The 25048-nt window shown below is 42.0% G+C and overlaps 1 protein-coding gene across 3 annotated transcripts; it reads right to left on the reverse strand.

Annotated features, from left to right (window-relative positions):
• Positions 1-396: 396 nt before the first annotated feature.
• LOC144611554 (serine/arginine-rich splicing factor 3-like) lies at positions 397-25048 on the reverse strand. Of its 3 annotated transcripts, none has more exons than XM_078430705.1 (6): positions 24979-25048; positions 18584-18799; positions 17031-17174; positions 6709-6801; positions 4669-4710; positions 397-4200 (listed from the first exon to the last, which is right to left on the reverse strand). In XM_078430705.1, the coding sequence occupies exons 2-6, from the start codon at positions 18790-18792 to the stop codon at positions 4173-4175; spliced, it is 516 nt and encodes a 171-aa protein (XP_078286831.1). In that variant the 5' UTR covers positions 18793-18799; positions 24979-25048; the 3' UTR covers positions 397-4172. The 3 variants fall into 3 exon arrangements, with proteins under 3 accessions (XP_078286831.1, XP_078286832.1, XP_078286833.1); XM_078430706.1 differs by lacking the exon at positions 24979-25048 and adding an exon at positions 23525-23663; XM_078430707.1 differs by lacking the exon at positions 4669-4710.

Here is a 25048-nt window from a genome sequence, read left to right on the forward strand (position 1 = left end):
AGGCATAAGTTTATGTTGAGAGAGGAAGAAGGGACTACCTTTTCACACAGAGGTCGATGGGTATATCAAACAAGCTGCCAGAGGAAGTAGAAGCAGGTACAAATGCAGCAGTTAAAAAAAGTTTGGAGAGGTACATGGATAGCAAAGGTTTGGAGGGACATGGGCCAAGTGCAGGCAAATGGAACTAGCTGAGATGGGGCTTCTTGGTCAGCATGGACCATTTCCGTCCTGTATGACTATGATTGAACATACAACTCGGTCGTTAAATCAATACAAGTACTATATGAGGAATTATCCTCAAGATCCTCTATCCATGGAATAAATCTGTTCTATTGAACAAACAATATCAGAAAAGACAAAAGTGATTGTAATAACTTTTATATTGAAATCTGACAAAAACATCGAACAAAAAAATACAATCAAAACATCAATCCAGCTAGTATCAAGTCATTTTCTTTTTTAAAAAAGTCATGTACTGACAGTTTTGGCTGCAGATGTCCACAGTGGCTTCAGAAGAGTCCTGCTGTAGTTTGCAGATGCCACAAAATATTCTCAGCTATACTATCACAAGTCATTTTCTTAGTCCAGGTACTGGTGTGTTACACAAGGGGCGATTAATGCTGCATTCTAAAGCTCCTGCAATAACTTAATGAAGAGAATCGGTTTAGCCAAACAGCTTGTCCAACTGCAAGAAATTTGTGCCAACGTGCACCTGGATATTTTGACACAGAAACTTCTCAGAGGGAGGTTAAGGTGTCTCGGGGTACAGGTTTCAAATGCACAAAACATTTCAAAATCCTTTCCCGGGAATTGCAATACCTTCCAAAGCAGTGCGTTTTGAAAAACAGAACAAGCACTGTCTTATTAAACCGTAAGCAAGCTTGGAATCAAGGGGTAATGAACCTGTGAACAGATCTCTTTCCCAATTAATGCCTTTAAACCAAATCTTCACTGTGGCACCAGTCTTTCAGCAGTGCATGGCTTCACAAATGCAATCTCCCCGCCCCCCCCCCCCAAATCCCTCGTCTTGACAAAGGTAAACTTGTTTACAGATAATTTGTTTACACTCCATTATTAAGACAATGCCTACACGCACATATTGAATCTTTGTACAGACTCTTTGTAAAATGACACCTTCCGGAGTTGCATGCAAAGATTGGTTTAGTTAGGGGTGGCCTTTGGATTAATGTGAAGCAATACACAGGATTATGGGAATGTACGCATATGTTAAAATTAAAACATTTCACATAGTGCCTTTTGTTAGAGAACCTTTAGAGTGGACTGCTGATCTTATTGCTAAATCTGAAAAACACAGAAAACCCTCAAACATTATAGCATTTTTATCATTTAATTCCAAAACAACCAGGTACAGAACAGAGCATTTGGAATTACAAGTTAGACACCAGAACTATGGCTTTTCTGACTGATCCATTAAAAAAAAATAGTTGAGGTGGCTTTCTAGTTGTTTGTTAGGTAACACTTAACTGGCTTTTCAAGGGTATTAGTCCCTGCACCATGTAAAAAAATATTAATTGCTCTTTCCCTAGAAATGTAGAGGTTTCAGAGTGCCAGAGTTCTGGTAACTAACACGGAGGAGCCTAAAGCTTCATCTAACACTTGTTGCTTTTCTTCAATTCTGGAGTTAGGCTACTTCAGAAGAGTAGCTCATCGCAGCCGTGCAAAGTAAGTCAAGGTTTGAGAACGAGGCCTGGATTATCAGTGCAGCAACCGATCCTTTAGATTCCTTTGGAATCTTTTTATTCCAAAAGAAATATATATCCAACGAGGAATAGACTTAATTGGAGTAACAAGTAGGGAGATAAATATTGCCATTCTTACAAACCTGCCAGATATATCTACTGGACCAAACGGAATTCTCATTCACCTGGAGAATTAATTGGTAATTAGACACAAGGGATAAAGAGCTGTCTACGTTAGATTCAGCAACAAAATTCTAAGTTCACGAACTTCCACGCCCCTTTCACTTCACATCAGACGGACACTTTGGTGAATCAACTCACTCTTGGTATTTTAAAGTATGTAATAAAAAACAATAAGGACGCGAGTGAACAAGATGCATCTGTCAATAAAGCAGTTGTGACATCCTATAATAAAAATTCTGTTTGTTAGACAGCAACACACTAGATTGTGAAGGCTCAGACAACTGAGAATGTGAGAGGCTTTTCTTTATATTAGTAGGAATGTTTCTCAAATTCATCATGCCAAGTCGGTAGGCTCAGATGCCCTGTTGCAATAATGTACCACTAAACTGATCACAACACTAAAACTCCGGTAATAAATGAATGCAAACACGCATGAAGAGTCACGGTGTTTGCATGGTACTTGCGGTAGATGTCTCTTGCCCCCGGCATCATTTCCCATGTAATAATAACACAGACATCACCCATTCAGCAGAAAATGTACAGCAGATAGTTAAATGCAACCATCTGGTCACGAAAGGCAATGATTATTGAAACCAAATTTCATAGCACGGGGCAAGGTGTATCAGGCCAGCAAGAGTGGGATGACCAGACACTTTGCCAGATAGTTTTGAGGCTTTATAAACTAGAAAGGTGAGCACCACCATGAAGACAATAACAACTGCAAACAAATAGGCAGGCTGCAATACTCAGAGTAAAGTGGGTTTTTTAAAACAAAGAGTGAAGAGGTCAGATATGTCAAGGGAAATCTAGATATTTCTAGTTCTTTGGTTGTATGCTTATTGACAGAGCTTTGGGATACACCGTTATTTATCTCCAGAACACCAGAGAATAAGCTATACACCAAGGGAGTTATCAGCAAAATGAAATGAGTTGTGTAGAATGAATGCTTTCTTCAAAAGCATCCACCACCAAAGGAAATGAAACAAGGGGGCAGAAGTGGCCAGCGCAATCTATTCCACACCCCTACATTGTGTCATATTTCATGGAAATGTCTTGGAGCAAGGCTGGATGAACCCTTCAAAATGTGGGAAAGCTGGACAGATTACTGCTGGCAAGTAGACAAACACCTCCCCACCCCACCCCACCCCACCCCACCCAGGCTGCCATTTACTTTGTTGCCGGTTGTACAGCAGGTTTTATCTTCTCGTTTGAATCAGCAGCAACCAGAGTCCTATTACAAGGACAAACACAATTAGTTGTGCAGGGTCCGGCCACCATAACACTCAAGCAGCAATAACATGGGCCCCATCATGTACAGGTTGCTAATCAAACCTGACCAGCTGTGCATCAAATGCAGGCAGGAAGCAGATGCTGGTTTCATCCAAAAAGCTGGAGTAAATCAGCGAGACAGGCAGCATCTCTGGAGAGAATGGGTGACTTTTTGTGTCGAGACCCTTCTTCAGTCTGAAACGTCGCCCATTCCTTCTCTCCAGAGATGCTGCCTGTCCCACTGAGTTACTCCAGCTTTTCGTGTCTATCTTCAGCTGTGCATCAATTAATTAAGGTCACTGGTTCTTTCGCCGTCCCTACCCCGAACTACCCAAATAATTTCTCACAATGAACAACCTCCAGTAAGCAGACAAAAACCTCCCTTCTCTAAAACTGGATTTCTGCGTCTCTGTCCCCAAGCAATTTCACCACCTACTAAGCCCAAGATAAAGACTGACCTGACAATGCGCCCATCTCTAAACTGTCCACTCCTTCCTCACTCACACCTTCTGTAAAATGAATTGAGTTTTGAAACTATGAGGTGCGGTTTATTAAGCAGTGCCTACATCTTGGCGAAAGCACTCCCTTTTCAGTCACAATAACTTTACATTGCAATGCAAGACATTAACTAATAAAAGCATAAAGGGACTCAATGAATAACTGTTGACATCATTGGGTATGTAAAGTAATTACAGTGGTGACTTACAAGAAAAGGGGGTTTTGTTACCTGCTCTAACGCTGGTTTGACCCCCCTTTTCTGGTGATTAGTAGCATGTTTTATAGTTTTTTGCATGACAAGTTTTTTTTTTGTTTTTGTTTTTAAAAAAAGTCCCAAAAATTGATGAGCTTGTTAAAGCTCACCCTTCAAACCAGAATAAAAGAAACAGCAGCCTCATCTCCCGACCCCATTCTGCTGCTTTGCAATCTTCACCAGTTGCAGAATCTCAGGAGCACAGCAGGCATCCTTCATCTCCAAGAGGCCAGAGGAGAGGAGAGAAGAGGCCGTCTCCACCGTAGATATTATTTCCTCTCAATGGATCGGGAGCGACTGTCGTGAGGTGGGGGGGAGAGAAAGAATAAATTAGTTCAGGCATAAAATAGAAGAGGCTTAAGAAAAGTTACACCACAACTTTGAGAAACTCCTAGCCTTGTGAAGTATTATAAAGACCTCAAGTCTTCTAAACTTCACATAGCGCTCAGTTCTGTGAGAATAATCAGTCAATTTACTGCTGAGCCTAAAAGCCGCTAGTTTACTGGACGATCATTGTTATTTTGATCTTTGACTTAATTATTAATTGATGGGCAACTGGAGTGACATTAACTGTTTGTGGTTGATGTGGTGACCTTTGGATGCCAAATCTGCAGGAGCTGTGCTTTGCAATTATAATACAGAGAAGTATTCGTATGAAGTGTTCGGCAACTATCAGAAAAATATTGATAGTTCAACAAAGTGGTTTAAAGATGGATCCAGCTTGATTAGAGGCAACTATATACTAAATGCACTACAGCAATTTACCTGGCCTCTACACCAGTACTTCTCAGCTCTGCAGTTTCCAAGCTAAGAAGACAACCAAAAAAAAGAAAACAAATCAATGTTCCTCTATTGACACTGGGCCCAAATAATGGAACTCCCAACAACAGCAATGTAGAGGTAGCATCACGACGGTGGATCAAGGAAATTGCACACCATTACCTTCTCCGGGGGCAATTAGGGATGTGCATTAAATGCCTGTGTTAGTTTTAACATGCAGCAGAGGGGTTTAGAAACTTACTTCAAGTGTTTATGGACCAGACAGCTAAAAGCACAGTCACAAATGGAAAGGCGAAGGAAGGCAGTTGCCAAAGATAGCCTTTGGGGATAGACACAAAATGCTAGAGTAACTCAGCAGGACAGGCAGCAACTCTGGAGAGAAGGGATGGGTTTTGGGTCGAGACCCTTCTTCATACTGTAGCTTTGGTGGTTCAGCCTACACCACTGCAGGGTCAAGCATTAAGGACTCAATGAACAAACAACTAACCTAATTTTCAAGCAACAAATGTGTTCACAAAATGAATGCTGTTTTCCGCTTATTGCCGCATTCACTATAAACTTGGAAGATTCCCAAATTATCACCGCCACATGGGATATGCTTCTCTTTGCATAAGTAACCTTATAATCTTCATGCTGTGCATTAGAACTAAACTCTTAATTTTCTCTGTCCTCCCCACTATTCATCAATTGTTTATAATTACAGAAGCAGTCACAATTTGCTAAATGGCATGCAGCTATCTGTTTGTTGTAACAGTCCCTTTTCATGTTATTTATCGCAATATCAGCAACAAATTGCTCAACAATTATCGAATCAGTGGTCAGGGACAAATTTAAGCTGCCATGGGGTCAAAAACATTCCACTTCAAATACAACACAATTTCTTTGCTGTTTAATGTTTTGAGTTGTGTTTTTTTTAACAGTGCTGGTCATCTCATATTTTGAATTTTCAATTTACAATCACTTACATTTACATGAAAGGGATCAAAGGTTATGGAGAGAAGGCAAGAGAATGGGGTTAAGAGGGAAAGATAGATCAGCCATGATTGAATGGCGGAGTAGACACAATAGACAATAGGTGCAGGAGGAGGCCATTCGGCCCTTCGAGCCAGCACCGCCATTCAATATAATCATGGCTGATCATTCTCAATCAGCACCCCGTTCCTGCCTTCTCCCCATACCCCCTAACTCCGCTATCCTTAAGAGCTCTATCTAGCTCTCTCTTGAATACATTGGGTCGAACGGCCTAATTCTGCTCCTATAACTTATGAGCAGTTATAGTTCATAACTATATGACACCTGACTGTAATTTCTTTTAAAATGACATATCCACAAATCTAACAGATACATGTCTTTAATATGTAGCGATATTAGCACAGATTTATGCCAGAATTTAAGCCTATACGGTAAACAGTATTCTTTTTGACAAGCAGGTGTGCAAGTTTACAGGTAGAGTAGGTATCTTAAGAAAGTCCTGAGAATACAACAGTCGTCTGCCTGATACAAACCTGATAGTGCTCTGAGAATAGGTTACACTGCCTTTATTTAATTAAGATTAGCAGCAGTGGAACATGACCCATATTTCAAAGAATGCCTTCGACTCGAACATTCAATCCGCTTATTCCTAAGCGTTCAGGTAATTCAAATATTCTCAAAAATTCTTATGCAAATTAATTGGAACAAGGGTTTTAAGCAAACTTTGGCATAATAAACACCATATGTTTTGGTTTAATTGAACTCCCGTCCCTTAGTTCTCTTTGTTTTTTATCACTCGGCTTCAGATTGCATGACTGAAAGTGGGCTATATCTCACATACTTCAACAGCGATAGAGTTGTAGAGGAGGAGGCTACCATATAACAATATTCAGGCATTCCCTTCCAACTCAACGGTGGCATGGCCAACTGAAGATCCCAATTTGTGCCCAAATACAGCCCATTGCAAGAATATTACTTGAATTCTTGCAAACTCAATACTGAAAGAGACTACATTAGGGAGGAAATCCGATTAAGAAATTTAACACTACTAACCTGTGCGACCTGGAGAAAGATCTCGATGGGTCTCGTCTTTCTCTGTCCCTGGAAATTGAACGCTCACGATGCTTGTTCTCCCTGGACCGAGATCTATAGCGGAGCAAACGGATTAAAGGTAAACAGACTCTTGAGCTAACTGCAGCAAGGCATCACAAATTTCACTAGATGGATCTTATTAAATGTGAGGGGGGAACACCATCAAAAATGAAAAATATCAAGCCAGTTTAATACAAACCAGAATCACATAGCAACCATTTTACTCTCACTAAATGATGTTAGTGCACTTTCTGAATTAGTCTGTGAACAAATGCACAGAATTTGTCAACTTAAAAAGAATGAACATGTCTTCCCGATGCACAAAATACACAGGGAAGCAAATCTCTTAAATCCACGATGTAGAAAATGTATCCACTTCATTACATGTACTTCAGATTTAACCAAGTTATCGTGGTGAGGCAACCATTTTGAGATGATATTTAATCAAAATGTTATTCCAGAAGAGCACCATCACCATGTAGAGCATTTCATTGGCACTTACATGTTAATATTTTGGGTGAAACGCAAATCCTGACTGCCCTCCCCTTTAACTCCAATAACAAACACCAGTGTGCAGTGTAGTCAATCGGACCTTGAAGAGGCAGTAACCAATTGAGGAACTAGTGGATCAATTTTAAATGACATTAGCCCTGAGTCTACTCACTTCTGAAGTCTCTCTCCTTTAAATGAAATGGTGGAAAGATGCAGACCAATGGCTTCCACTGCCAATTGTTACAACTCCATATGTAACAGCCAATGACCAACTTCCTGTCTCCCTCCAACCCTCTGCTGCCTGAAGGGTCCTGACCTGAAACGTTGTCTATCCATTTCTGCCACAGATGATGTCTGGCCTGCTGAGTTACTTCAGCACTGTGTTTTACCCTTCCACATAAGAGTATTTTACCTTCAATTTAGACAAATGGGGTAAATTCAAAGCAAGCTCACTGTTAACGTAGCAGTGCACTAGCTTATCATTCCTTTGTGACAGTCCGTTCAACAAAGCAGTGTACCAGCTTACCACTCCTCTGTGACAGTCCATTAAACACCCCAGCTCTTTTGATAAATCAAACTACCAAAACACAAATCATGTGTCACAATAATTTAAGCAATAATCATCAGAGACTAACAACCTATCCTTGAGGTTCTTCAATAGTATTATCATCCAAAGACGTACAGGTATGTAGGTTAATTGACTGGGTAAATGTAAAGACTGTCCCTAGTGTGTGTAGGATAGTGTTAATGTGCGGGGATTGCTGGGCGGCACGGACTCGGTGGGCCGAAGGGCCTGTTTCCGCGCTGTATCTCTAAATCCAAATCTAAAACATTCTGGGAATCGTCACACACTAAAACACGACTACATAAGCCATATCAGTACTGGAGTTCAGTGAAAGGTCAAAGACTGGATATCCTGAGGCAACTGATTCACATCGGTGCCATCCCTTTCCACCATCTACATTACACCATTTAGAATTTGTTCTACTTGCCTGGTTGAATGAAATGCCACAGATCTCAAGTAGCTTGGTAACACTCGGAACAAACAACAGATTGTCTGGCATCCCAGCCACTCTACCTGTGCATTCCCGAGCACAGTGGCTGCAGTACATGCTATCAACACACAGAAGTTATTCACCAAAATTATTCCAACAGCATCTGCAAATCCCACAAGCTCTACCAACACGAGGGACAAGGACAGCGGGCGCAGTGGAGATACCACCAGCATCTGCAGCTTCCCATCCCAATCAGACACCATCCTGACTGGGAACAGTTCGGCTATTCCTTCGGCATGACGGGATCTAAATCCAGGAATCCCTATCCATGTGTTTTATGGGAATACCTTTAACAGGAGGGCTGCAGCGGACCAAAGGTTGTCACACCAATACCTTCAGAAGCAACTAGTTGGAAAATAAATGCTGGGTTGCCAGCAATGCCCGTATCCTGAAAAATGAACAAGTAAAAGCAAGTTAAATGAGCCAAGATTTATGTTGGGCAAACTCCTTTTTCGGAATAAAATGTAGATATTAGAACACTGCCAAATGAAAGAAAGATCATTCTCTCCACACATGCAGGATCTCAGGCTCAAGATTCTCATGATTATCCCACGGACTTCAGCATTAACTGTAGATATTATTGTATGTGCACTTTCCCCATGCTCTCTCAAAACCTTAAATCTACTCTTTCATCAGCAGGATCTTCAAGTAAATTGCAATTTTCTGACTTGAAACTCCATGCGTACTATATTTCTTGGAATTTATGTTGAAACATCAACATATTATAGGAATATTAACCAACTTTCTACCCTATTTGTGTATATAACACTGAACAAATCAGTGGAAGTATCAATATGAGCCTGTGAAGTGGACCACCTGAGCCATGAAACAGTGCAAATGTCTACTCCCCTCCCCCACCTCCTCATTAAACACAAGCACAAGGATCTGATGGTCAACTGGCCATTCCCTAATCAAGGTCACTTTCACCATGACTACAAGCACCTGCAAGCAGTGAACATAACACACGCACTCACCTTGTTTGGAAAGGCAGCAAGGACACCTTCCCGCAACAACCACTTCCAACACCAATATCATCAGATGGCCTTTACCGACATCTGGGTCAATCTCTTAACACATTATCACACCCGGCCATTTAACCAATTACTGGAAGTCACCTTCACCATGGCAAAATATTAAGTTACTTCTAAGAAAAATTAACTTGTTAGAACTAAAGAATCATGCTGTGGCCCAACACCAATCAGCACTGAAAGCAGCCCAACAAATCTTTGATTTGGGCTACACTGCCCTCCCAGCTGAAGGACTGATTCTTAATATAAAACAAATTGCAACCTGCAAAATCTGGATTATGAAGGTATGTGCTGATGAATGAGTTGATGAACAAAATGCCCTATTACTAAAAAGATCGATTTAGAAGGAGCTGTTACTTAACTGTCAGATATGCAGTGGCCACTGACATCCAGGCAATAATAACCACCAACTACATATTGCAGTGATGGGTTTCATTGTGTCTACACATGGAAATATCTCAACATCTACTCTGCCTTCTTCGGATCTCAATAATATCTCCCTTTATTTTTCTACGCTCCTAAGGATTAAAATCTGATTTATTTATTTTTTCCAGCATTTGTGGTAGCACAACATTCTAATTTCAGAAATTAGCCAAGCAAAAGTCTTCTAGGCTATTTCCAAAGCTAGTTTATCCTTCCTGCATGCAGTTCTAGGTCGGGCATATGGAGGCAATATCAAGCCTAATTAACTTCCCTATCTGGATCGGCTCAAAGCCAACCTTTTGTTCCTTTGTCACTACCGGAGGAGCAGGGGGCAACGGTCCATCAATACTGGCCAAGCTACATGCTCCAGAACATTCAAACATTCTGCACGAGGCACTGACGAGAGATATGGGCATTAGCGCTTTCTCAACTAACAAGATCCTCATTTCAGAAAAAACATTTCAGGAACAACATATGGGGTTGTCCTGCCCTTCTATAGAAACTGAGATAATTAAATCACTTGAAAATATTTCCTTGTCATATATTTTAGTGGGAGGAAGAAAAATTAACATACATGTTCCAGCTAAATGAACCAGTATTATTTTTATTACAGATCTGTTGGAGTGGCCAAAAACAGTCACTAAGTAACAGCAATCAAAGTGAAACTTCAGATTTGCTTTAGTTGGTGGGGTTTTGGACTTGCATATTATGCCAGAATATAAACTTCTAAATAATTGGAGGACTAAGTTAACAATTTGAAATAGAACAAAACTAGAAATGCACAGCAGACCCACTTGCATTCAAGAGGAGGATTATCTTGAGTGCAAAGCCTGTTTAAGAATGGTGTGCGTTTTAAGTGTTTTGTTTTCCTTAAGAGACTAATTAACCGGTCAGACACAGACTCAACATATCAGCAATTGGTTCACATTCCAGAAGTTGCAGGCATCAGTCCAATAGAAGTATCAAAGAGCCAAGAGTGGAAGGGATTGGAAAACCCAAAGGGGCGGGATTGTGAAAACACAAAAGTGAATTCTCAATTTAAAATGTAAAAGGCAGATAAAACTTACTAGGATGGTCAACATTATAGCAAATCAACAGCCATCTGCAGGGCGTGTCGTGTGGCGATGGTGGTGGGAAGGAAAAAGGGGGCCCTGACCATCTGGATTCATGCACGATGTAAAGTGTAGAATTAAATAAAAAATGGTGTTAATTTATCTGCTGTGTAATGGCACGGAGACCAAACGAAGCAGCCCCTTTTAGAGTGCGTTGGTACCAGTTTACTGCCGATGCAGGCCTTGGGTTTGCAAAGGCTGGCGGACAACCACACCCCACTGATGGATCGAGAGCATTTCAGATGGTAATTTTTTCCCCCGTTGGCTGTTTGGTCGTTATGGCTGCCGGCAGAAACAGTAGAGAAGGGATGGTTGTTTATGATCAGCGTGCTGGGGTACGCAGGAAAAGACCCAAGCTTGTCGGTCCAGCGGCTGGTCATTCGGTTGCACACACTCAGACACACGTGAATGCTGGACATTTGAAGTGTGAGCCGTTCGTTTAGATTGGGACGCGCTGATCCCCTGATGTAGACACAACCAGTTGATTGGCTAATGTAGACTCGGAGAAGTGGACGCTCTCTGAAAGGGGGCAGGGGGTGAGTGCGTGGGTTTCAACTGCACATTTCATCAAAAGAAAAAAAAATGCACAGAAACACCAGTTACTATCTAACCAATCATGATGCATTTTCATTTAACTTAACTTTTTAATACACACACCAGTATTAGATTCTAAAACATCATCCAACACTGAATATATGAAAAACAAAGAAAAAATTGTTTGTCATTTTTAAGAAGCCAAGCAGTCATATTATCAGTGTCGAGCCCAAACATTAGATTTTCCCTGAATCTACAAAGCTCCAAACATCTCCCAACTCCCCTATAACATTTCAGAGAGGGTCATTACACCCGTGTTGATGGGCAGTCACAAACCTAAGCAAAGTGACCTTGTACCTTAAAACAAATTTTACTTTTATTTTCAAATAGCCACATGTCACTGGGTCAAAACCTGGAACGCTATCTCTCCCAAACAGCATTGTGTGTATACCCATACCTCAAGGGCTGCAATGTTTCAAGAAAGAAACCATTAAGGACAAGCAATTAAATGCTCTCCAACTAACGTCCTTGGGATGAATTTAAAAAAGCCATATGAAATAGCAGGCTTGTCAAAAATGGCCTAACTCAGCACTGATTCAGAATCATTGAGTGACCAACAGGGCCAAATGAATTCTTAAGGACTGTGCCAAGATTGATAACTGTGACACCATCTCTAAATGCAAAATAAAAATAGTCGAAAGCTAACCGGTTCCACTGTGATACAAAACCTCAAAGTTAACACCTGCTGTGAAATGACTTAACTATCCTTAGCTGGGGCAAAAAAAATCTCCAACTGGCCTAACAGCTTCCATGAAAGGAACGAGTCAAAGCCAGGGCTGGTGGCCTTGTTTACTCTCCAGCGACCTTTTCCAACAGGATAGCCAGATGCACCCGAGATGCACAAATGATTTGAAGGCAGAAGAATTTGCGTGCAACCTGTATTGTCAGTATTCGTAAGAGAGTGGTCACCACAAAGAAATCTTACTTGGGATTGTGTCTTAACATTTAAATGTAATGAAACTTCAACTGATTGTTTCAAATCAGACTATTTTTGAATACCATTCATTAAAGCAATTACAAAGAAGTGCACACTGTACTACTTAAGAACCTTTTAGTAGGAACAAGTACAAAAATATTAATTTAGCTTAAAGCATATATAGAGAATAAACTCCTCATCCCTGCAATGTTGCAGCCTATTATATTTTAAAAACTAGTATGAATATGACCTCCTGAACCGTCATTAAATACATCAGCTACTGTATTTAAAAAAAACTTATCTTAATAAGACACTGCAACATGTAGTTGCAAATGGTGAAAACAAAGGAATGTGTCAAGGTTATTTTAAACAATCTTAAAAAGAGTGTTAAAGGCTCCCCTAACAATCCAATGTCTCCTAATGCAGTTTTGTTGTAACAATTCTTTCTCATTCTATGTTAAATGAATAGAACAAATGCAGTGAAGATTGTTTTGTCAGACTCTGATCTCAGGTATGCCCTCTGCTGTTGAGGAAGGAGATGGGGACAGAACAGGAAATCATTCCTACACAGGAAGGAAAGATGGGGAACTTATGTTCAAATATAACGGTGAAGAGGCTTTGCAAAGCATTCCTACTTTCTACTGAAAAAAGTACAATAAGTAGAAATAGAAAACCCTAATTAACAGAAGGTGCAATCATAGCAATAGGAATAATTCTTGTCAAGGCCATTCATGGCAAGGTGGGAATTTGGTTTAAAGCAAAATGCTGGAGATACTGAGCAGGCCAGGCAACATCTAGAGGGGGAACACAATTCACATTTCAACTCTGACCTTGCATTGCCTTTGATCGCAAACTCATGAAAAGCCAATGGCCTTGAAAGTTAATGTGCTTACTCTCCCATCTCTCCACAAATGCTGCTCGACTTACAGTGCTTGCAGCACGTTCCGTTTTACTTCAGATTTCTAGCATCTGCTATATTTTGCTCCTGAGAAGTTATGCCCTGCCCTATGCTGATGCTGCAATTATTTGCAGGTTCGCAGGGAGCAGATCTTTTTTTTTGGAGCTATTTTTCTTTGCTCAGATAATTTCCTGCATCAGTAGTCTTGCAACCGGTTTTATGGAGGAAGAGAATTCAAGAAGGGTTGTGTACAAAGTGACTCATCTTATCCTCCCCTATCAATCATCACGCCTCCACTTCATCAAGAAGCTATCTGGAACTGAGGACAAACAAATCTATTAGCTCCTACTCTTTCAAAATTTTAATGGTCATTAGAACAAGACTTGTTAACTTTACCACCATCCCTACAATGCCCTAAATCTGCAGTAAGCCCATCCGCGAGCTATCACAGTGAACTGCATGCTGAATAATTTGTCCTTGTGGAGGCATTAATTGGTTTGTATAATTATGCCAGAAACATCAAAGAATGAGTAAATGCTGAGAAAACATTATGTTACAAAACACAAGAGAACATCTTCAAGGCAGTAATTTCTTTAGGATCCTGATGATAACAAAGCATCTAACTGACTGTGATTTACGATTCTAACATCTGCTGCCTTGAAATTGCTCCGAGTTCATTAGTTATATTGAATGAAAATTCAATCCACATAATTAAGATCAAACATTGTTATTCACAGCTTCATAAAACAATAACGCAGTGCTGAGGTGGTACTGAGGACCTTACCCAAAGCTTTAAGACTTTGCAGAAGTTATTTACTGTGGTCCTTAGATATTTTCATTGTAGTCTGCGTTACTTTACTTTGCCTTGAGTTGGGACTGGAGCACATTCAAGACTGCTTCATCCAGCCTGAATGAGTACACCTGCCATCAACGGTTTTGTCAAGAAATGCATTGATGATTGCCTTCCAACAAAGACAACTAGGGTCTATTCTAACCACATTCCTGAGATGAACAAGGAGTTCTGAAGTTCAGATTCGAGGCTTTAAAAGAGTATGATCCTGCAAGGCCAGGTATAAACTCTGCAAGACTCGGGGATGCCAAGAGAGAATTCCAAAACAAACTGGAAGCTTAATTTAATCAAGCTGATGCCGGGCGACAGTGGCCGGTGAGAATACCATAGGCTACAAGCCAAAATTGGGAGCAATCTGTGGCAAAGACACATCTCCGCCAGATGAGCTTCGTGCCCTTTACATCTGTTTTGAACAGGCAAACAAAGCTTCGCCTAGCGATGCCCCCACCCCTTGCCGACTTGGTTCCATACATTTCAGTGGCAGACCAGTCTGCTTCGATGAGCGAACACTCTCGGAAAGCTGTTTCCCTGGACGGAGTCAGTGGACGGGTTCTGAAATCACATGTCAATCAACTGGCCACAGCCTTCGTCTACATCTTCAACCTCTCACTTCAACCGTCTACTGTCTCCATCCGCTTCAAGGAAATCTCCATCATTCCAGCTCCCAAGAGAAGTGATTAGCCTCAACAACTACCGTTACCAGTAGCCCCAACATCAACCACAATGAAGTGCTTTGAAAGACTAGTAATGGACCCTATTAGCGCCATTCTTCCAGACAACCTAAACCCCTGCAATTCATATGCAGGTAAAATAGGGTCTTCCGAGGACACCATCACTTGCAATACAATTAGCCCTGGCTCACCTTGACAATAAGGACACCTATGCCAAGATGCTGTTCATCAACTGCAGCGTAGCCTTTAACACCATAATACTAATCATACCCTATGCCTTGGGGGCTACACCTGCAACAGCCTTTGGGACGTCTTGATCTGCACACCTGGTTTGGTCATTAGAATGGGTCATAACAGTTCCTCCATCATGAACCTCAACACTTGTTCCCCTCAGACCATGTGCTCACCCTCTTGCTCTACACCCTGCACCCTCATGACAATGTGGTCAAGTACAATGCCAACTCCATCTTTAAATTTGATGATACCAATGTTGTCAGCCAGGCAGATCTGCATTGATAAGACGAAGTACAGGAAAGCAACAGAGAGCCTTGTGCTTTGGTGTCAGGACAATAAACACGCCCGTATCAGAAAGGCACAAGAATGTGATTGCTGACCAAAGTAAACAAGGGAGTGACCACAACTCTTCTTTCATCAAAGCTGCTGTAAAGGAGGCTGACAACTTCAAGTTCACAGGCATCCATATCACCAGCACTTAACTTGGTCCCATCGCACAGAGGTGGTGATCAAGAAAGAGCATCAGTGTATTTGCTTTCTTATGCGTCTGAGAAGATTCGGCATGCCCACAAGGATTCTCTCAAATTTCTACAGATCTGCTATGGGAAGTATTCTGACAGGATGCATCACAAGTCTGGTATGGCGACTGCTCTGCTCTTAACTGTTTGAACATGCAGAGAGCGGTGAACATAGCTCAGTCTATCACAGGATTGCCACTTCCTCTACCCAGTCCATCCTCAGTGTATTGCATCAGGAAGTCTTGAAGTGTCTGTCACCCTGGCCATTCTTTTTTCTCTCTTCTGCCTCTGGGAGAAGATGCAGGAGCTTGGAAGCTCAGGTGTCCAGACTTGCAGCAAACACCACCTCATTCACTGCTCTGATTTGTGAGCCAATCACCTATTCCACACTGCGTTCCCTCAGGTGCTGCCATGTACACTTACTCTACCTCATTTGGTTATTCTGCAGTTGTACTTTAATGTTCCTTTGCACTACATGGGTTTTGCACTACAGTTTCCCACCATTCTGTTTTGCACATATTCATTGTTGTATTTATCATTATCATTATGAATAACAATGAGCTTCATGTAAACAAGGAATTTCATGGCACCCTGATGTATGACCATAAACTAGTCTAATCTAATCTTTACTATACAATGTGCTTATAGGATCTATTTCAATCTGGATGTCATATGTATGATAAGTTAATCAATTAGTGTTTTAAATAGAAAGTATTCTGAATGCATTATTTTTGTTCAACCTAGATTGAGCCTTGGTATAGTAGTATCCCTGTTGTGCAAACAGTTCACTACAGTTTATTAGCAGTTTGTTACAGATAGGCTCCTTTCTAGGTCTCTAAATTCAGTTCAATCTATTTCTTCATAATATACTCGAGGCAATTTGTAAATTTCTGGTGTCAATTATGAAATTTAGTTACATGCTTCAATGTGTCGAATTATCCCATGCGTTTAAGTTAGTTGTCCAATTGGCACCTTCAACTGATAATCAATGGGATCGAAGGGTAGACTGGGGCAGCTGACAACACAGCCGAGAAGGTAATTAGGGGGTTTTAAAGATGTACAATGTGTAATAAAAAACTATTTACAAAACACAGCAACCACTAAAATAAAAATAAATGAATTTCAGATATTCCAAGGAATTCACTTGCTGACATCTCCCATTATAATACAGAGAAATGTAAGTTCTCAAAGATACATAGAGTGCAAGCCAAGGACACACATGGACAATGTAGCAAGGCGGATTCAGTGTAACAGTGCCAAAACATTTAGATCTTAATATTAACTTGCCTGGTCTTCCTATTTTCAGAATTACAAAAATATGGCGAACTAGCAGCTAGAAAATACTTAGCCTTGTCAATCCCTACCAGAGGACCCACTGTAACCTCCTACAGATTAGGGACCTCACACATGGGGTGCGCCCCATCTCTGTTTCAGCTCACACAAGGTTGGGGTAAAAAAGAGCCTACGTTACCATGAATGGGTTCACTCTCACCTAGAGTAACGTCGCCTTTGTGGGCTGCGATAGCGAGAATCATCGTAACGCGGACGCCTGGTCCAGGGTGGCGGTGGGCCGCGGTAACGCTTCCTCCTTTCACCCGAGGACAGCTCCACTCGGACACGAACTCCACACAAAGTTCTATAATAGTCAGTAAGAGGTGAACTGTCAGAGCAAGAACCTTCAAAATGAAAAAGTGTTTGTTTCTCCGGGACAACTTACTATCAACAAGACAGAGCACCCATTATTCCTAAAAGACAATGCCATACATTGCAAATTGATCAGGTAAGACTGCTTCCAAAATCCGCTTAAGTCATCCCAATAGACAGAAACACCACCAAGCACTGCAGAGGTTTATTGAAGACTAAAGTAAAAAGTAGATGCCACCTCTGGAATTTACCTCTTTAATTTATGTTTGAACCAAAGATATAACGAGGTCTGGCATGAAATGTTCCTAGCAAAACCCAAACTGGATGTTGGTGAGCAAGTGCCATTTAATGGTATTATCAATGACAACTTTGACCATGGAACATTGAAGAGGCCCTTTGGCCCATGATGTTTGTGTTGGACATAATGTCTACTCAAACTCTGCAGTACACTGTGATTGCTGGTTATTAGGCTTACTGCAGATTTCAGGCAGTGTAGGGATGTTGGTAAAATTTACACAATTTGTTCTAATGTGTAGGAAGGAACTGCAGATGCTAGTTTAAACCATAGAGACAAAATGCTCGAGTAACTCAGCGGGACAGGCAGCATCTCTGGAGAGAAGGAATGGGTGATTTTTCGGGTCGAGACCCTTCTTCAGACTGAGATGCTGCCCGAGCCGCTAATTTACTCCAGCATTTTGTCTATACCTTCGATTTGATCCAGCATCTGCAGTTATTTTCCAACACTTCTTCAAACTGAGGTAATTTTAGATAATGATTCTGTTTCATTGGTTGACAACTGATCCTTTATTACTTTACATCTTATTGCATCATCACCATCTTGGCATTCAATCACTCCTTCCTCCCAAACCTTTAAGTTGACCTTTCCTTCTATCGCTCCTCACTCAAACTTTTCCTCTGTATTTCAAAGTCCGTGTATTTCCAACCTTTCCTATTATCAAATTTCAATCAACCATTTAATGGCCAACATAAGTGCCCAAGAGCTCATCAATTTCAACACAAAGAACATACAGATCTAAATTGTCTTTGAATTGTAAATGTAACGGGAAATGCACACCCAAGACTGTTGGCCCTTATGCGCACCACTGGTGGATTTTTTAATGTTACCATCGTGGAGGATGTTCAATGCAGAATGCCTGATAATAGCCAGCAATTTCAAAATCTGCCGAACTGGTACAAGAGAAAATTGGCAAGACATTCTTTAGAATCGGGAGATTGGAAGCTATTACATGCAAGACCCAAGAGAGTAACATTTGTGTAAATGTGATTTTATGAATCCCTCGCAATATCATATTGACGGTACATTTGTGCATCTTATAACAGCAGTGGCAGATCATCAAGAATATTGCGTTTAAACGGCTGAGCTTATTACCAGTTCCATACCTGCCATCCAACTCTCGTACAGCATCTGCTGCATCACGGGGGTCTTCAAATTCTATAAATGCAAAGCCAGGGGGGTTCCGTGCAACCCACACATTCCTCAGAGGTCCATAGTAGCTGAATGAGCGCTCCAGCTCTGTCTTGTTCCCATTGGTTCCCAGGTCACCCACGTAGACTTTACAGTCAAGCGGGCAGGAATCACGACGCATCATTGCTCAGCTGGATTTTTTTAAAAACAAGAACACAAATCCAGCATTAAGAGCCTCATCACTAATATCACATTATTTACTTGGGTTTTCAATTGTCCAAAGGTTTTAAAAAAAGAAAATTGATAAACTTAAATATACTATGATATGCTGTTTGTATTTTATCTGTTACAGCAAAAGATTAATTTAAACATGAGCTTCAGCACATTTTTTCAGTTATGTCCAATCTAGATCTAAACTGTTTCTTCAAAATATCTCATTAATATAACTTCAAGCTAAATTACAAAATGAATGTTACATTAATATGAGGGGCAACAGGCATGCTTATTTCACATCCTGAGACTTAGTGTGTCATTACTGTATCTCTGAATGCATCTTTATGGTAACTAGTGTGCATTAAAAAAAATAAAGCTTTAATTTTTAAACATGGAAATCTTAAGGAATACTTCATGAAGAATACCTTATCCAAAGAACAAGGGTAAATGTGGTTGCTTGCCACAGGCTCTAATGCTGATTTCCACTTGTTTTATGCCATTGTAACATTCAGACATATGTGAGGAATCCCAGGAAACTCTGACAAGAGTGGCATGGCCTTTGGTGCAACCTGACAGTTACAGCATTGCTTTCGACCCAGATTTGACAAAGCAAAATAATGTCTCATCCTACTGGTTATTTTTTTATTACTATACATTCAACACCGATTCACTTTTAATGACATGCTTATCATTACAGCAATAGACTGAAATAAAAGTTGTCAAAATGAAATGCATTGTAGCTGAGATAACAGGGACTGAATAATTCTTTCAAGTCAGGCAACATATGAACACCTTCTGAATCCAATCCAATTAACGCCTACTTTATTAACACTTCTTTTAAAAAAATCAAAGAGTAGTGTACAATTATAGAGTCTTTAGTGAAAAAATGTGGGTGATCGGTTAGAGCCGAGACTTTTCCCCACACAATCTGTCTAGAAATTGAGCAGTGTCAGCACTTACTGAGTTGTCAGCAAGTTGTACTCCACCTTCAAGATTTATTTCACTGACTTACCAACAACAGATTTTTGACTAAATCAACCCACTGAGTCATGTTAACAAATCCCCTACGACAGATTAGATTAAAGAATTGTCCAGGAGCTCATCTCCACCCATCTCCTATATAATCTATATACTAAAACTCTCCTTTGTTTGTTCCTGAACTATAGCCAAAACTGTACACGATAGCGCGACAATTTTAGGCCCACCTTACTCACCATCGTCCCTTTGGTGCTAATGGAAGAAGTTTCATTGAAATGGGTGTTATATTTTTTAAGTTATTCAAATTTTAAAGTTTAAATCTATCTCCTAGGGAGGGATGGGGAAGGGAGGGAGGATAAGGGAGGTTGAGGGGGATGGAGTGGGGGGGGGGGGGGGGGAGGAAGGGGGAGGGAGAGAGGGGGAAGAGAGGGTGCTGCACCAATGCAGGAGAGGTTTGGGCCCAGTATTTAATTAAAATAGATAGATTTTGGTCTCTGATTACCAAATTGAAAACAATTACCCAGGGAACTATTGTTATTTTCAAGCCTTAAAATTAATAATGCAAGTTCCAAGATCTCAGTACTGCCCCTACAAGTTTTATACAATACTACCACTTTCCTGCTGTACATAATAATAGACAATAAAACCAACATTTACAAGGTAGCCAACATATACTTCAGGAAATAAACCTGATAAACAGTTGATCAAGAATTCCATGCCAAGACAAACGAACCAAGGCCTCACAGCTGACTGCTTGGGGACTCCAACAGAATCAGCGGTGTTTTAAAAATCACATCATATAGGAAAACTGCTAATTGAACTGCATGAAGCAGGGAGTACAGCTAATACATTATAACCAATGTCCTTACTTGATCACCATGGCAACGAATGCTTAGCTCCAACATGTAGCGACATACATGGAGAATTAACTTGCGGGACTTGGTATCAAATTGCTCTACAAATGAAACTGTGCAACCATATATTTCAGAAATTACACCAACTCTTTCTGCTGCTGGTATCCTAGCTTCTGTTTACCCATCACACTTCTGCTTAGCAAATCAAACTCGTTCCCAGTCCAATAATGTCTAGTTTCTGGACTAAATCCCCTGAATGCTTTCCACATCATTCCTTAAAACATCTCGCCCATAAAGACCACAACACTCTCAACACCACTGAGAAGCATGTTCAATTTTGCTTGATATCCACTTTGGGCCATCCCAATTTACCCCAAAGTGCTAAATGTGCCTGTAAAGTTGCAGCAAGTAAGAATTTCACTGTTCTAGTTCATACTCGTGCATATGACAAATAAAAAGTCGAACTTGATTTTGAATGCAAGTTTCTTCAATTACCAATTGCCCTCTGGAATCACTGATGTGGTGCCTACTGTTGGCTGTTAGCAAGAAAGGCTTGCATAAGTGTAGGTCTGCCCAGATGATCATGGTTAATCTTAGTGTTGATGTATATTAGTTGTACAAGAAAGCCGGAAACATTAGCTAAACGGCTGTATAATGCTGTACAAGACCAGCACGGACGCAGCTGGTAGAGTGTTGCCTCATAGCGTTAGAGGAGTTTGCATGTTTTTCCTGTGACTGCACGCATTTTCTCTGGTTTCCTCCCACATCCCAAAGTAATGCATGTTTGTAGATTAATTGACCCCTGTAAAAAAAATGGCCCAAATGTCTAGGGAGTGGACAATAAAGAGGGGAATGAATCAATGTTCGGCGAGGACTCAGTGGGACGAAGGGCCTGACCCCATGCAGCATCTCCAAAACTAAAATATACCGTCACATAATAAATGTAGAGGAAATAGAGAAGGAACCATGAGAATCTATAAATTACAAGCTATTCCAGTGCATTGGGAAAGTACATTACAATAAATGACATACAGCTAACATTTATGGAAATAAGTTGGTTTACAATTAATGTAGCTCTTCTGACAAATAAAAACCTAAATAGAAGTGGGACCCAGCCCTGGCTATCACAAGACAACATTAGATCAAGAAAAAAGGGCTTGACATTGGTAATGAATGATTTTGGGGTAAAAATAAGAATTCAGTAAGCCACAAAATGCTGGAATAAGGCAGCATCTCTGGAGAACATGGATAGGCACGTTTCGGGTTGGGACTGAAGGGTCCTGACCTGAAACATTGCCTATCCATGTTCTCCAGGTGTTGTCCGACCCGCTGAAATACTCTAGCATTTTGAGTCTTTCTTGGGTATTAACAAGCACCTGGAGTTCATTGTTATCACAAGAATTGAATTATTTTCTTTCCGCTGACTGGATAGCACGCAACAAAAGCTTTCACACGTGACAATAAACTAAACTGTAAACAATACAGTACGGTGAAAGCATTTTTAAGGAAAAGTAAAATAGAAATTCTCTAGCAAAACAGATATAATGGACTAAAAGCAACCACAGAAATGCAAAAAAAAACAATTAGCTCAAGTCAACATGGGTCACTTATAGTTAAATTTCATGGGAACAAGGATGCGGCATGGAATTAAATATTTTGTGCTCATCTGCAAAGAATACATTGAAAATTAAAGGAGGCATAAAGTATACAAGGAGCTCAAATAAATTAGCATGGGTGAGATGATAATATTGGAGAAATTAACTGGACCAAAAAATGGTAAATCGGACGCTATTGATATGCTTCCTAGATTTTGGGCTTTCTACATAGTGGACAACAAAGTGCTGGAGTCAGGCAGCATCTGGGGAGGGAATGGACAGGTGACATTTCAGGCCACAACCCATAATACCTATCCACCAAGTTATTCCAGCACTTTGTTTTGCTCAAGGTTCCAGCATTTGCAGTTGCTTGTGTCTCCATACATAAGAGTATAACCTGGTTGTCATCTCTCCAAGTTCTTTGGATTCTGGATGATTGCCAGATTGGAAGATAACAACAACATTTATGAAACGAGGCAGACAACAGGGAATTACCAAACGGCACCAGTGATCGAACATTAGAAGGTAAAAAAATGGAACACATCATTGGAGAACTGTTAACAGAGCACTTGGAAAATAGTTAAGAGCAGAATAAATGAAAATCGATTGACGTGTATTTGCACTTTCAGAAGACTTATGATAAGGCACCACCCAAAGCACTGTAAGTAACCACACGGTATATTGGGTAATTTACTGGCATGGATTGAGAACTGGTTAACTGAAAAAGAGTAAAGCACAAATAAACAGAAATAGTGGGTGGGAGAGGTGAAACTGTTGGGGGCATAGAGAGGGAGGAACAGGTAGGGATATGGAGGGGGAAGGAGGGATTATTAAGGGAGGTGGGGGGTGGGAGTAGGGCTAGACGGAGTAGAAGTGGGGAGAAGGAGAAGGGGAGGGGAGAAGGAGTGGGGGGACGACACTGCTGGGCCTGCGCTGTGTCGCTCTGACCACACTGAGCCCGCGGCCATCCCTCGCTTCGCCGTGACCGCCGCCATCTCCCACACCTCCCCTGCACCATCTCATCCCTGCCCTCCTCACCCTGCCCTTCCCTCCTCACCTAGCTTTCATAAGTAAGAGGAGCAGAATTTGGCCATTTGGCCAATCAAGTCTATACTCCATCTTTCAATCATGGCTGATCTATCTTTCCTTCTCAACCTCATTCTCCTGCCATCTCCCCATAACTCCTGACACTCGTACTAATCACCCCACCCTCTTCATTCTCCTTACATTCCCCCTCCGCCCACCTTCCTCAGCCTCCTCTCTTTGCCCTCCTCACCTTGTTCTCATATGTTCATGTGAGGAGCTGAATGAAGCCATTTGGCCCATCAAGTCTACTCCGCCTTTCAATCATGGCTGATCTATCTCTCCCTCCTAACCCCATTCTCCTGTCTATCTCTCCCTCTTAACCCTCCTCCTCATTCTCAACCCATCGCCTCTCGCGCTTCTCACTTTACCGTCCTCCTCCTTCCTTCAACTCTCTCCCCCGCCCCCTCACCCTGCTCTCTTCACTATCACCCTCTTCAACCCCCCTCACCTCCTCCTCTCTTCAACCTCCTCCAACCCTGCTCACCTCACCCTCCCTTGCCTCTAACACCTGCCTGCCCTCCTCACCCAGCCCCCCCTCACGCTCCTCACCGCCCCCTCATTTCTCCCCTCCACTCGCCACCACCTGCCTACCTCCTCACCCTCATCCCCCTTACCTCGCCTCCACCTGCCTCTCATCACACTTGTCTCACCTCCTCCACCTCTCACAGCCCCTCATTTCTCCCCTCCGCCTGCCTCCTCCTCTCACAGCCCCTCATTTCTCCCCTCCGCCTGCCTCCTCCTCTCATCACCCTCCCCTCACCCTTTGCTTTTTTTTTTAGTATGGCTGTATGGTAATTCGAATATCACTGTACCTTAATTGGTACACCTGACAATAAAAGACCTTTGAAACCTCCACTAGCCGCCACCTACCTCTCATCACCCTTACCTCACCGCCACCTGCCTCTCATCACCCTTACCTCACCCCCACCTGCCTCTCATCACCCTTACCTCACCCCCACCTGCCTCTCATCACCCTTACCTCACCCCCACCTGCCTCTCATCACCCTTACCTCACCCTCACCCCCACCTGCCTCTCATCACCCTTACCTCACCCCCACCTGCCTCTCATCACCCTTACCTCTCATCACCCTTACCTCTCATCACCCTACCTCTCATCACCCTTACCTCTCATCACCCTTACCTCTCATCACCCTTACCTCTCATCACCCTTACCTCTCATCACCCTTACCTCTCATCACCCTTACCTCTCATCACCCTTACCTCACCCCCACCTGCCTCTCATCACCCTTACCTCACCCTCACCTGCCTCTCGTCACCCTCCCCTCCACCTGCCTCCTCGTCCTCGCCTGCCTGTCACATCCTCCTCTCATCACCATCACCATCACCTCCACCTGCCTTCCTCACCTTCTCATCACCCTCTCCTAACGTCCACCTGCCTGCGTCCTCATTTCACTCTCGCCTCTACCTCCCTGTGGCTGTGCTTTCTCACCTCCACCTACCTGCCTTTCTCCTCCCCCTCTCTTCTCCTCCCCGCCTCCTCATCCTCTCACCTCCACCTGCCTGTGTCCTGATTTCACTCTCGCCTCTACCTCCCTGTGGCTGTGCTTTCTCACCTCCACCTGCCTGTCTCCCCCTCCTCAACCTGCCAGCCTGCCTCCCCCTCCTCCTCACCCTCTCCCTCACCTCTACTCGCCGCCTCCCGCGCTCCCTCCTCGTCGCCACAAAATGGCGGCCGCGCCGACGGACGGCCGCT

Source organism: Rhinoraja longicauda, chromosome 40, assembly GCF_053455715.1.
Source record: "Rhinoraja longicauda isolate Sanriku21f chromosome 40, sRhiLon1.1, whole genome shotgun sequence".
NCBI lineage: Eukaryota > Metazoa > Chordata > Chondrichthyes > Rajiformes > Arhynchobatidae > Rhinoraja > Rhinoraja longicauda.

Excerpts from the sequence above, each read along its gene's own strand:
- LOC144611554 (XM_078430705.1), bottom strand. The coding sequence starts at position 18,792 with ATGATGCGTCGTGATTCCTGCCCGCTTGACTGTAAAGTCTACGTGGGT. Across the intron at positions 17,175-18,583 it reads GTACGAGAGTTGGATGGCAG|AACTTTGTGTGGAGTTCGTG; the intron begins GTATGGAACTGG and ends TGACTATTATAG. Across the intron at positions 4,201-4,668 it reads AGTACTGGTGTAGAGGCCAG|TCGCTCCCGATCCATTGAGA; the intron begins GTAAATTGCTGT and ends ACCTCACGACAG.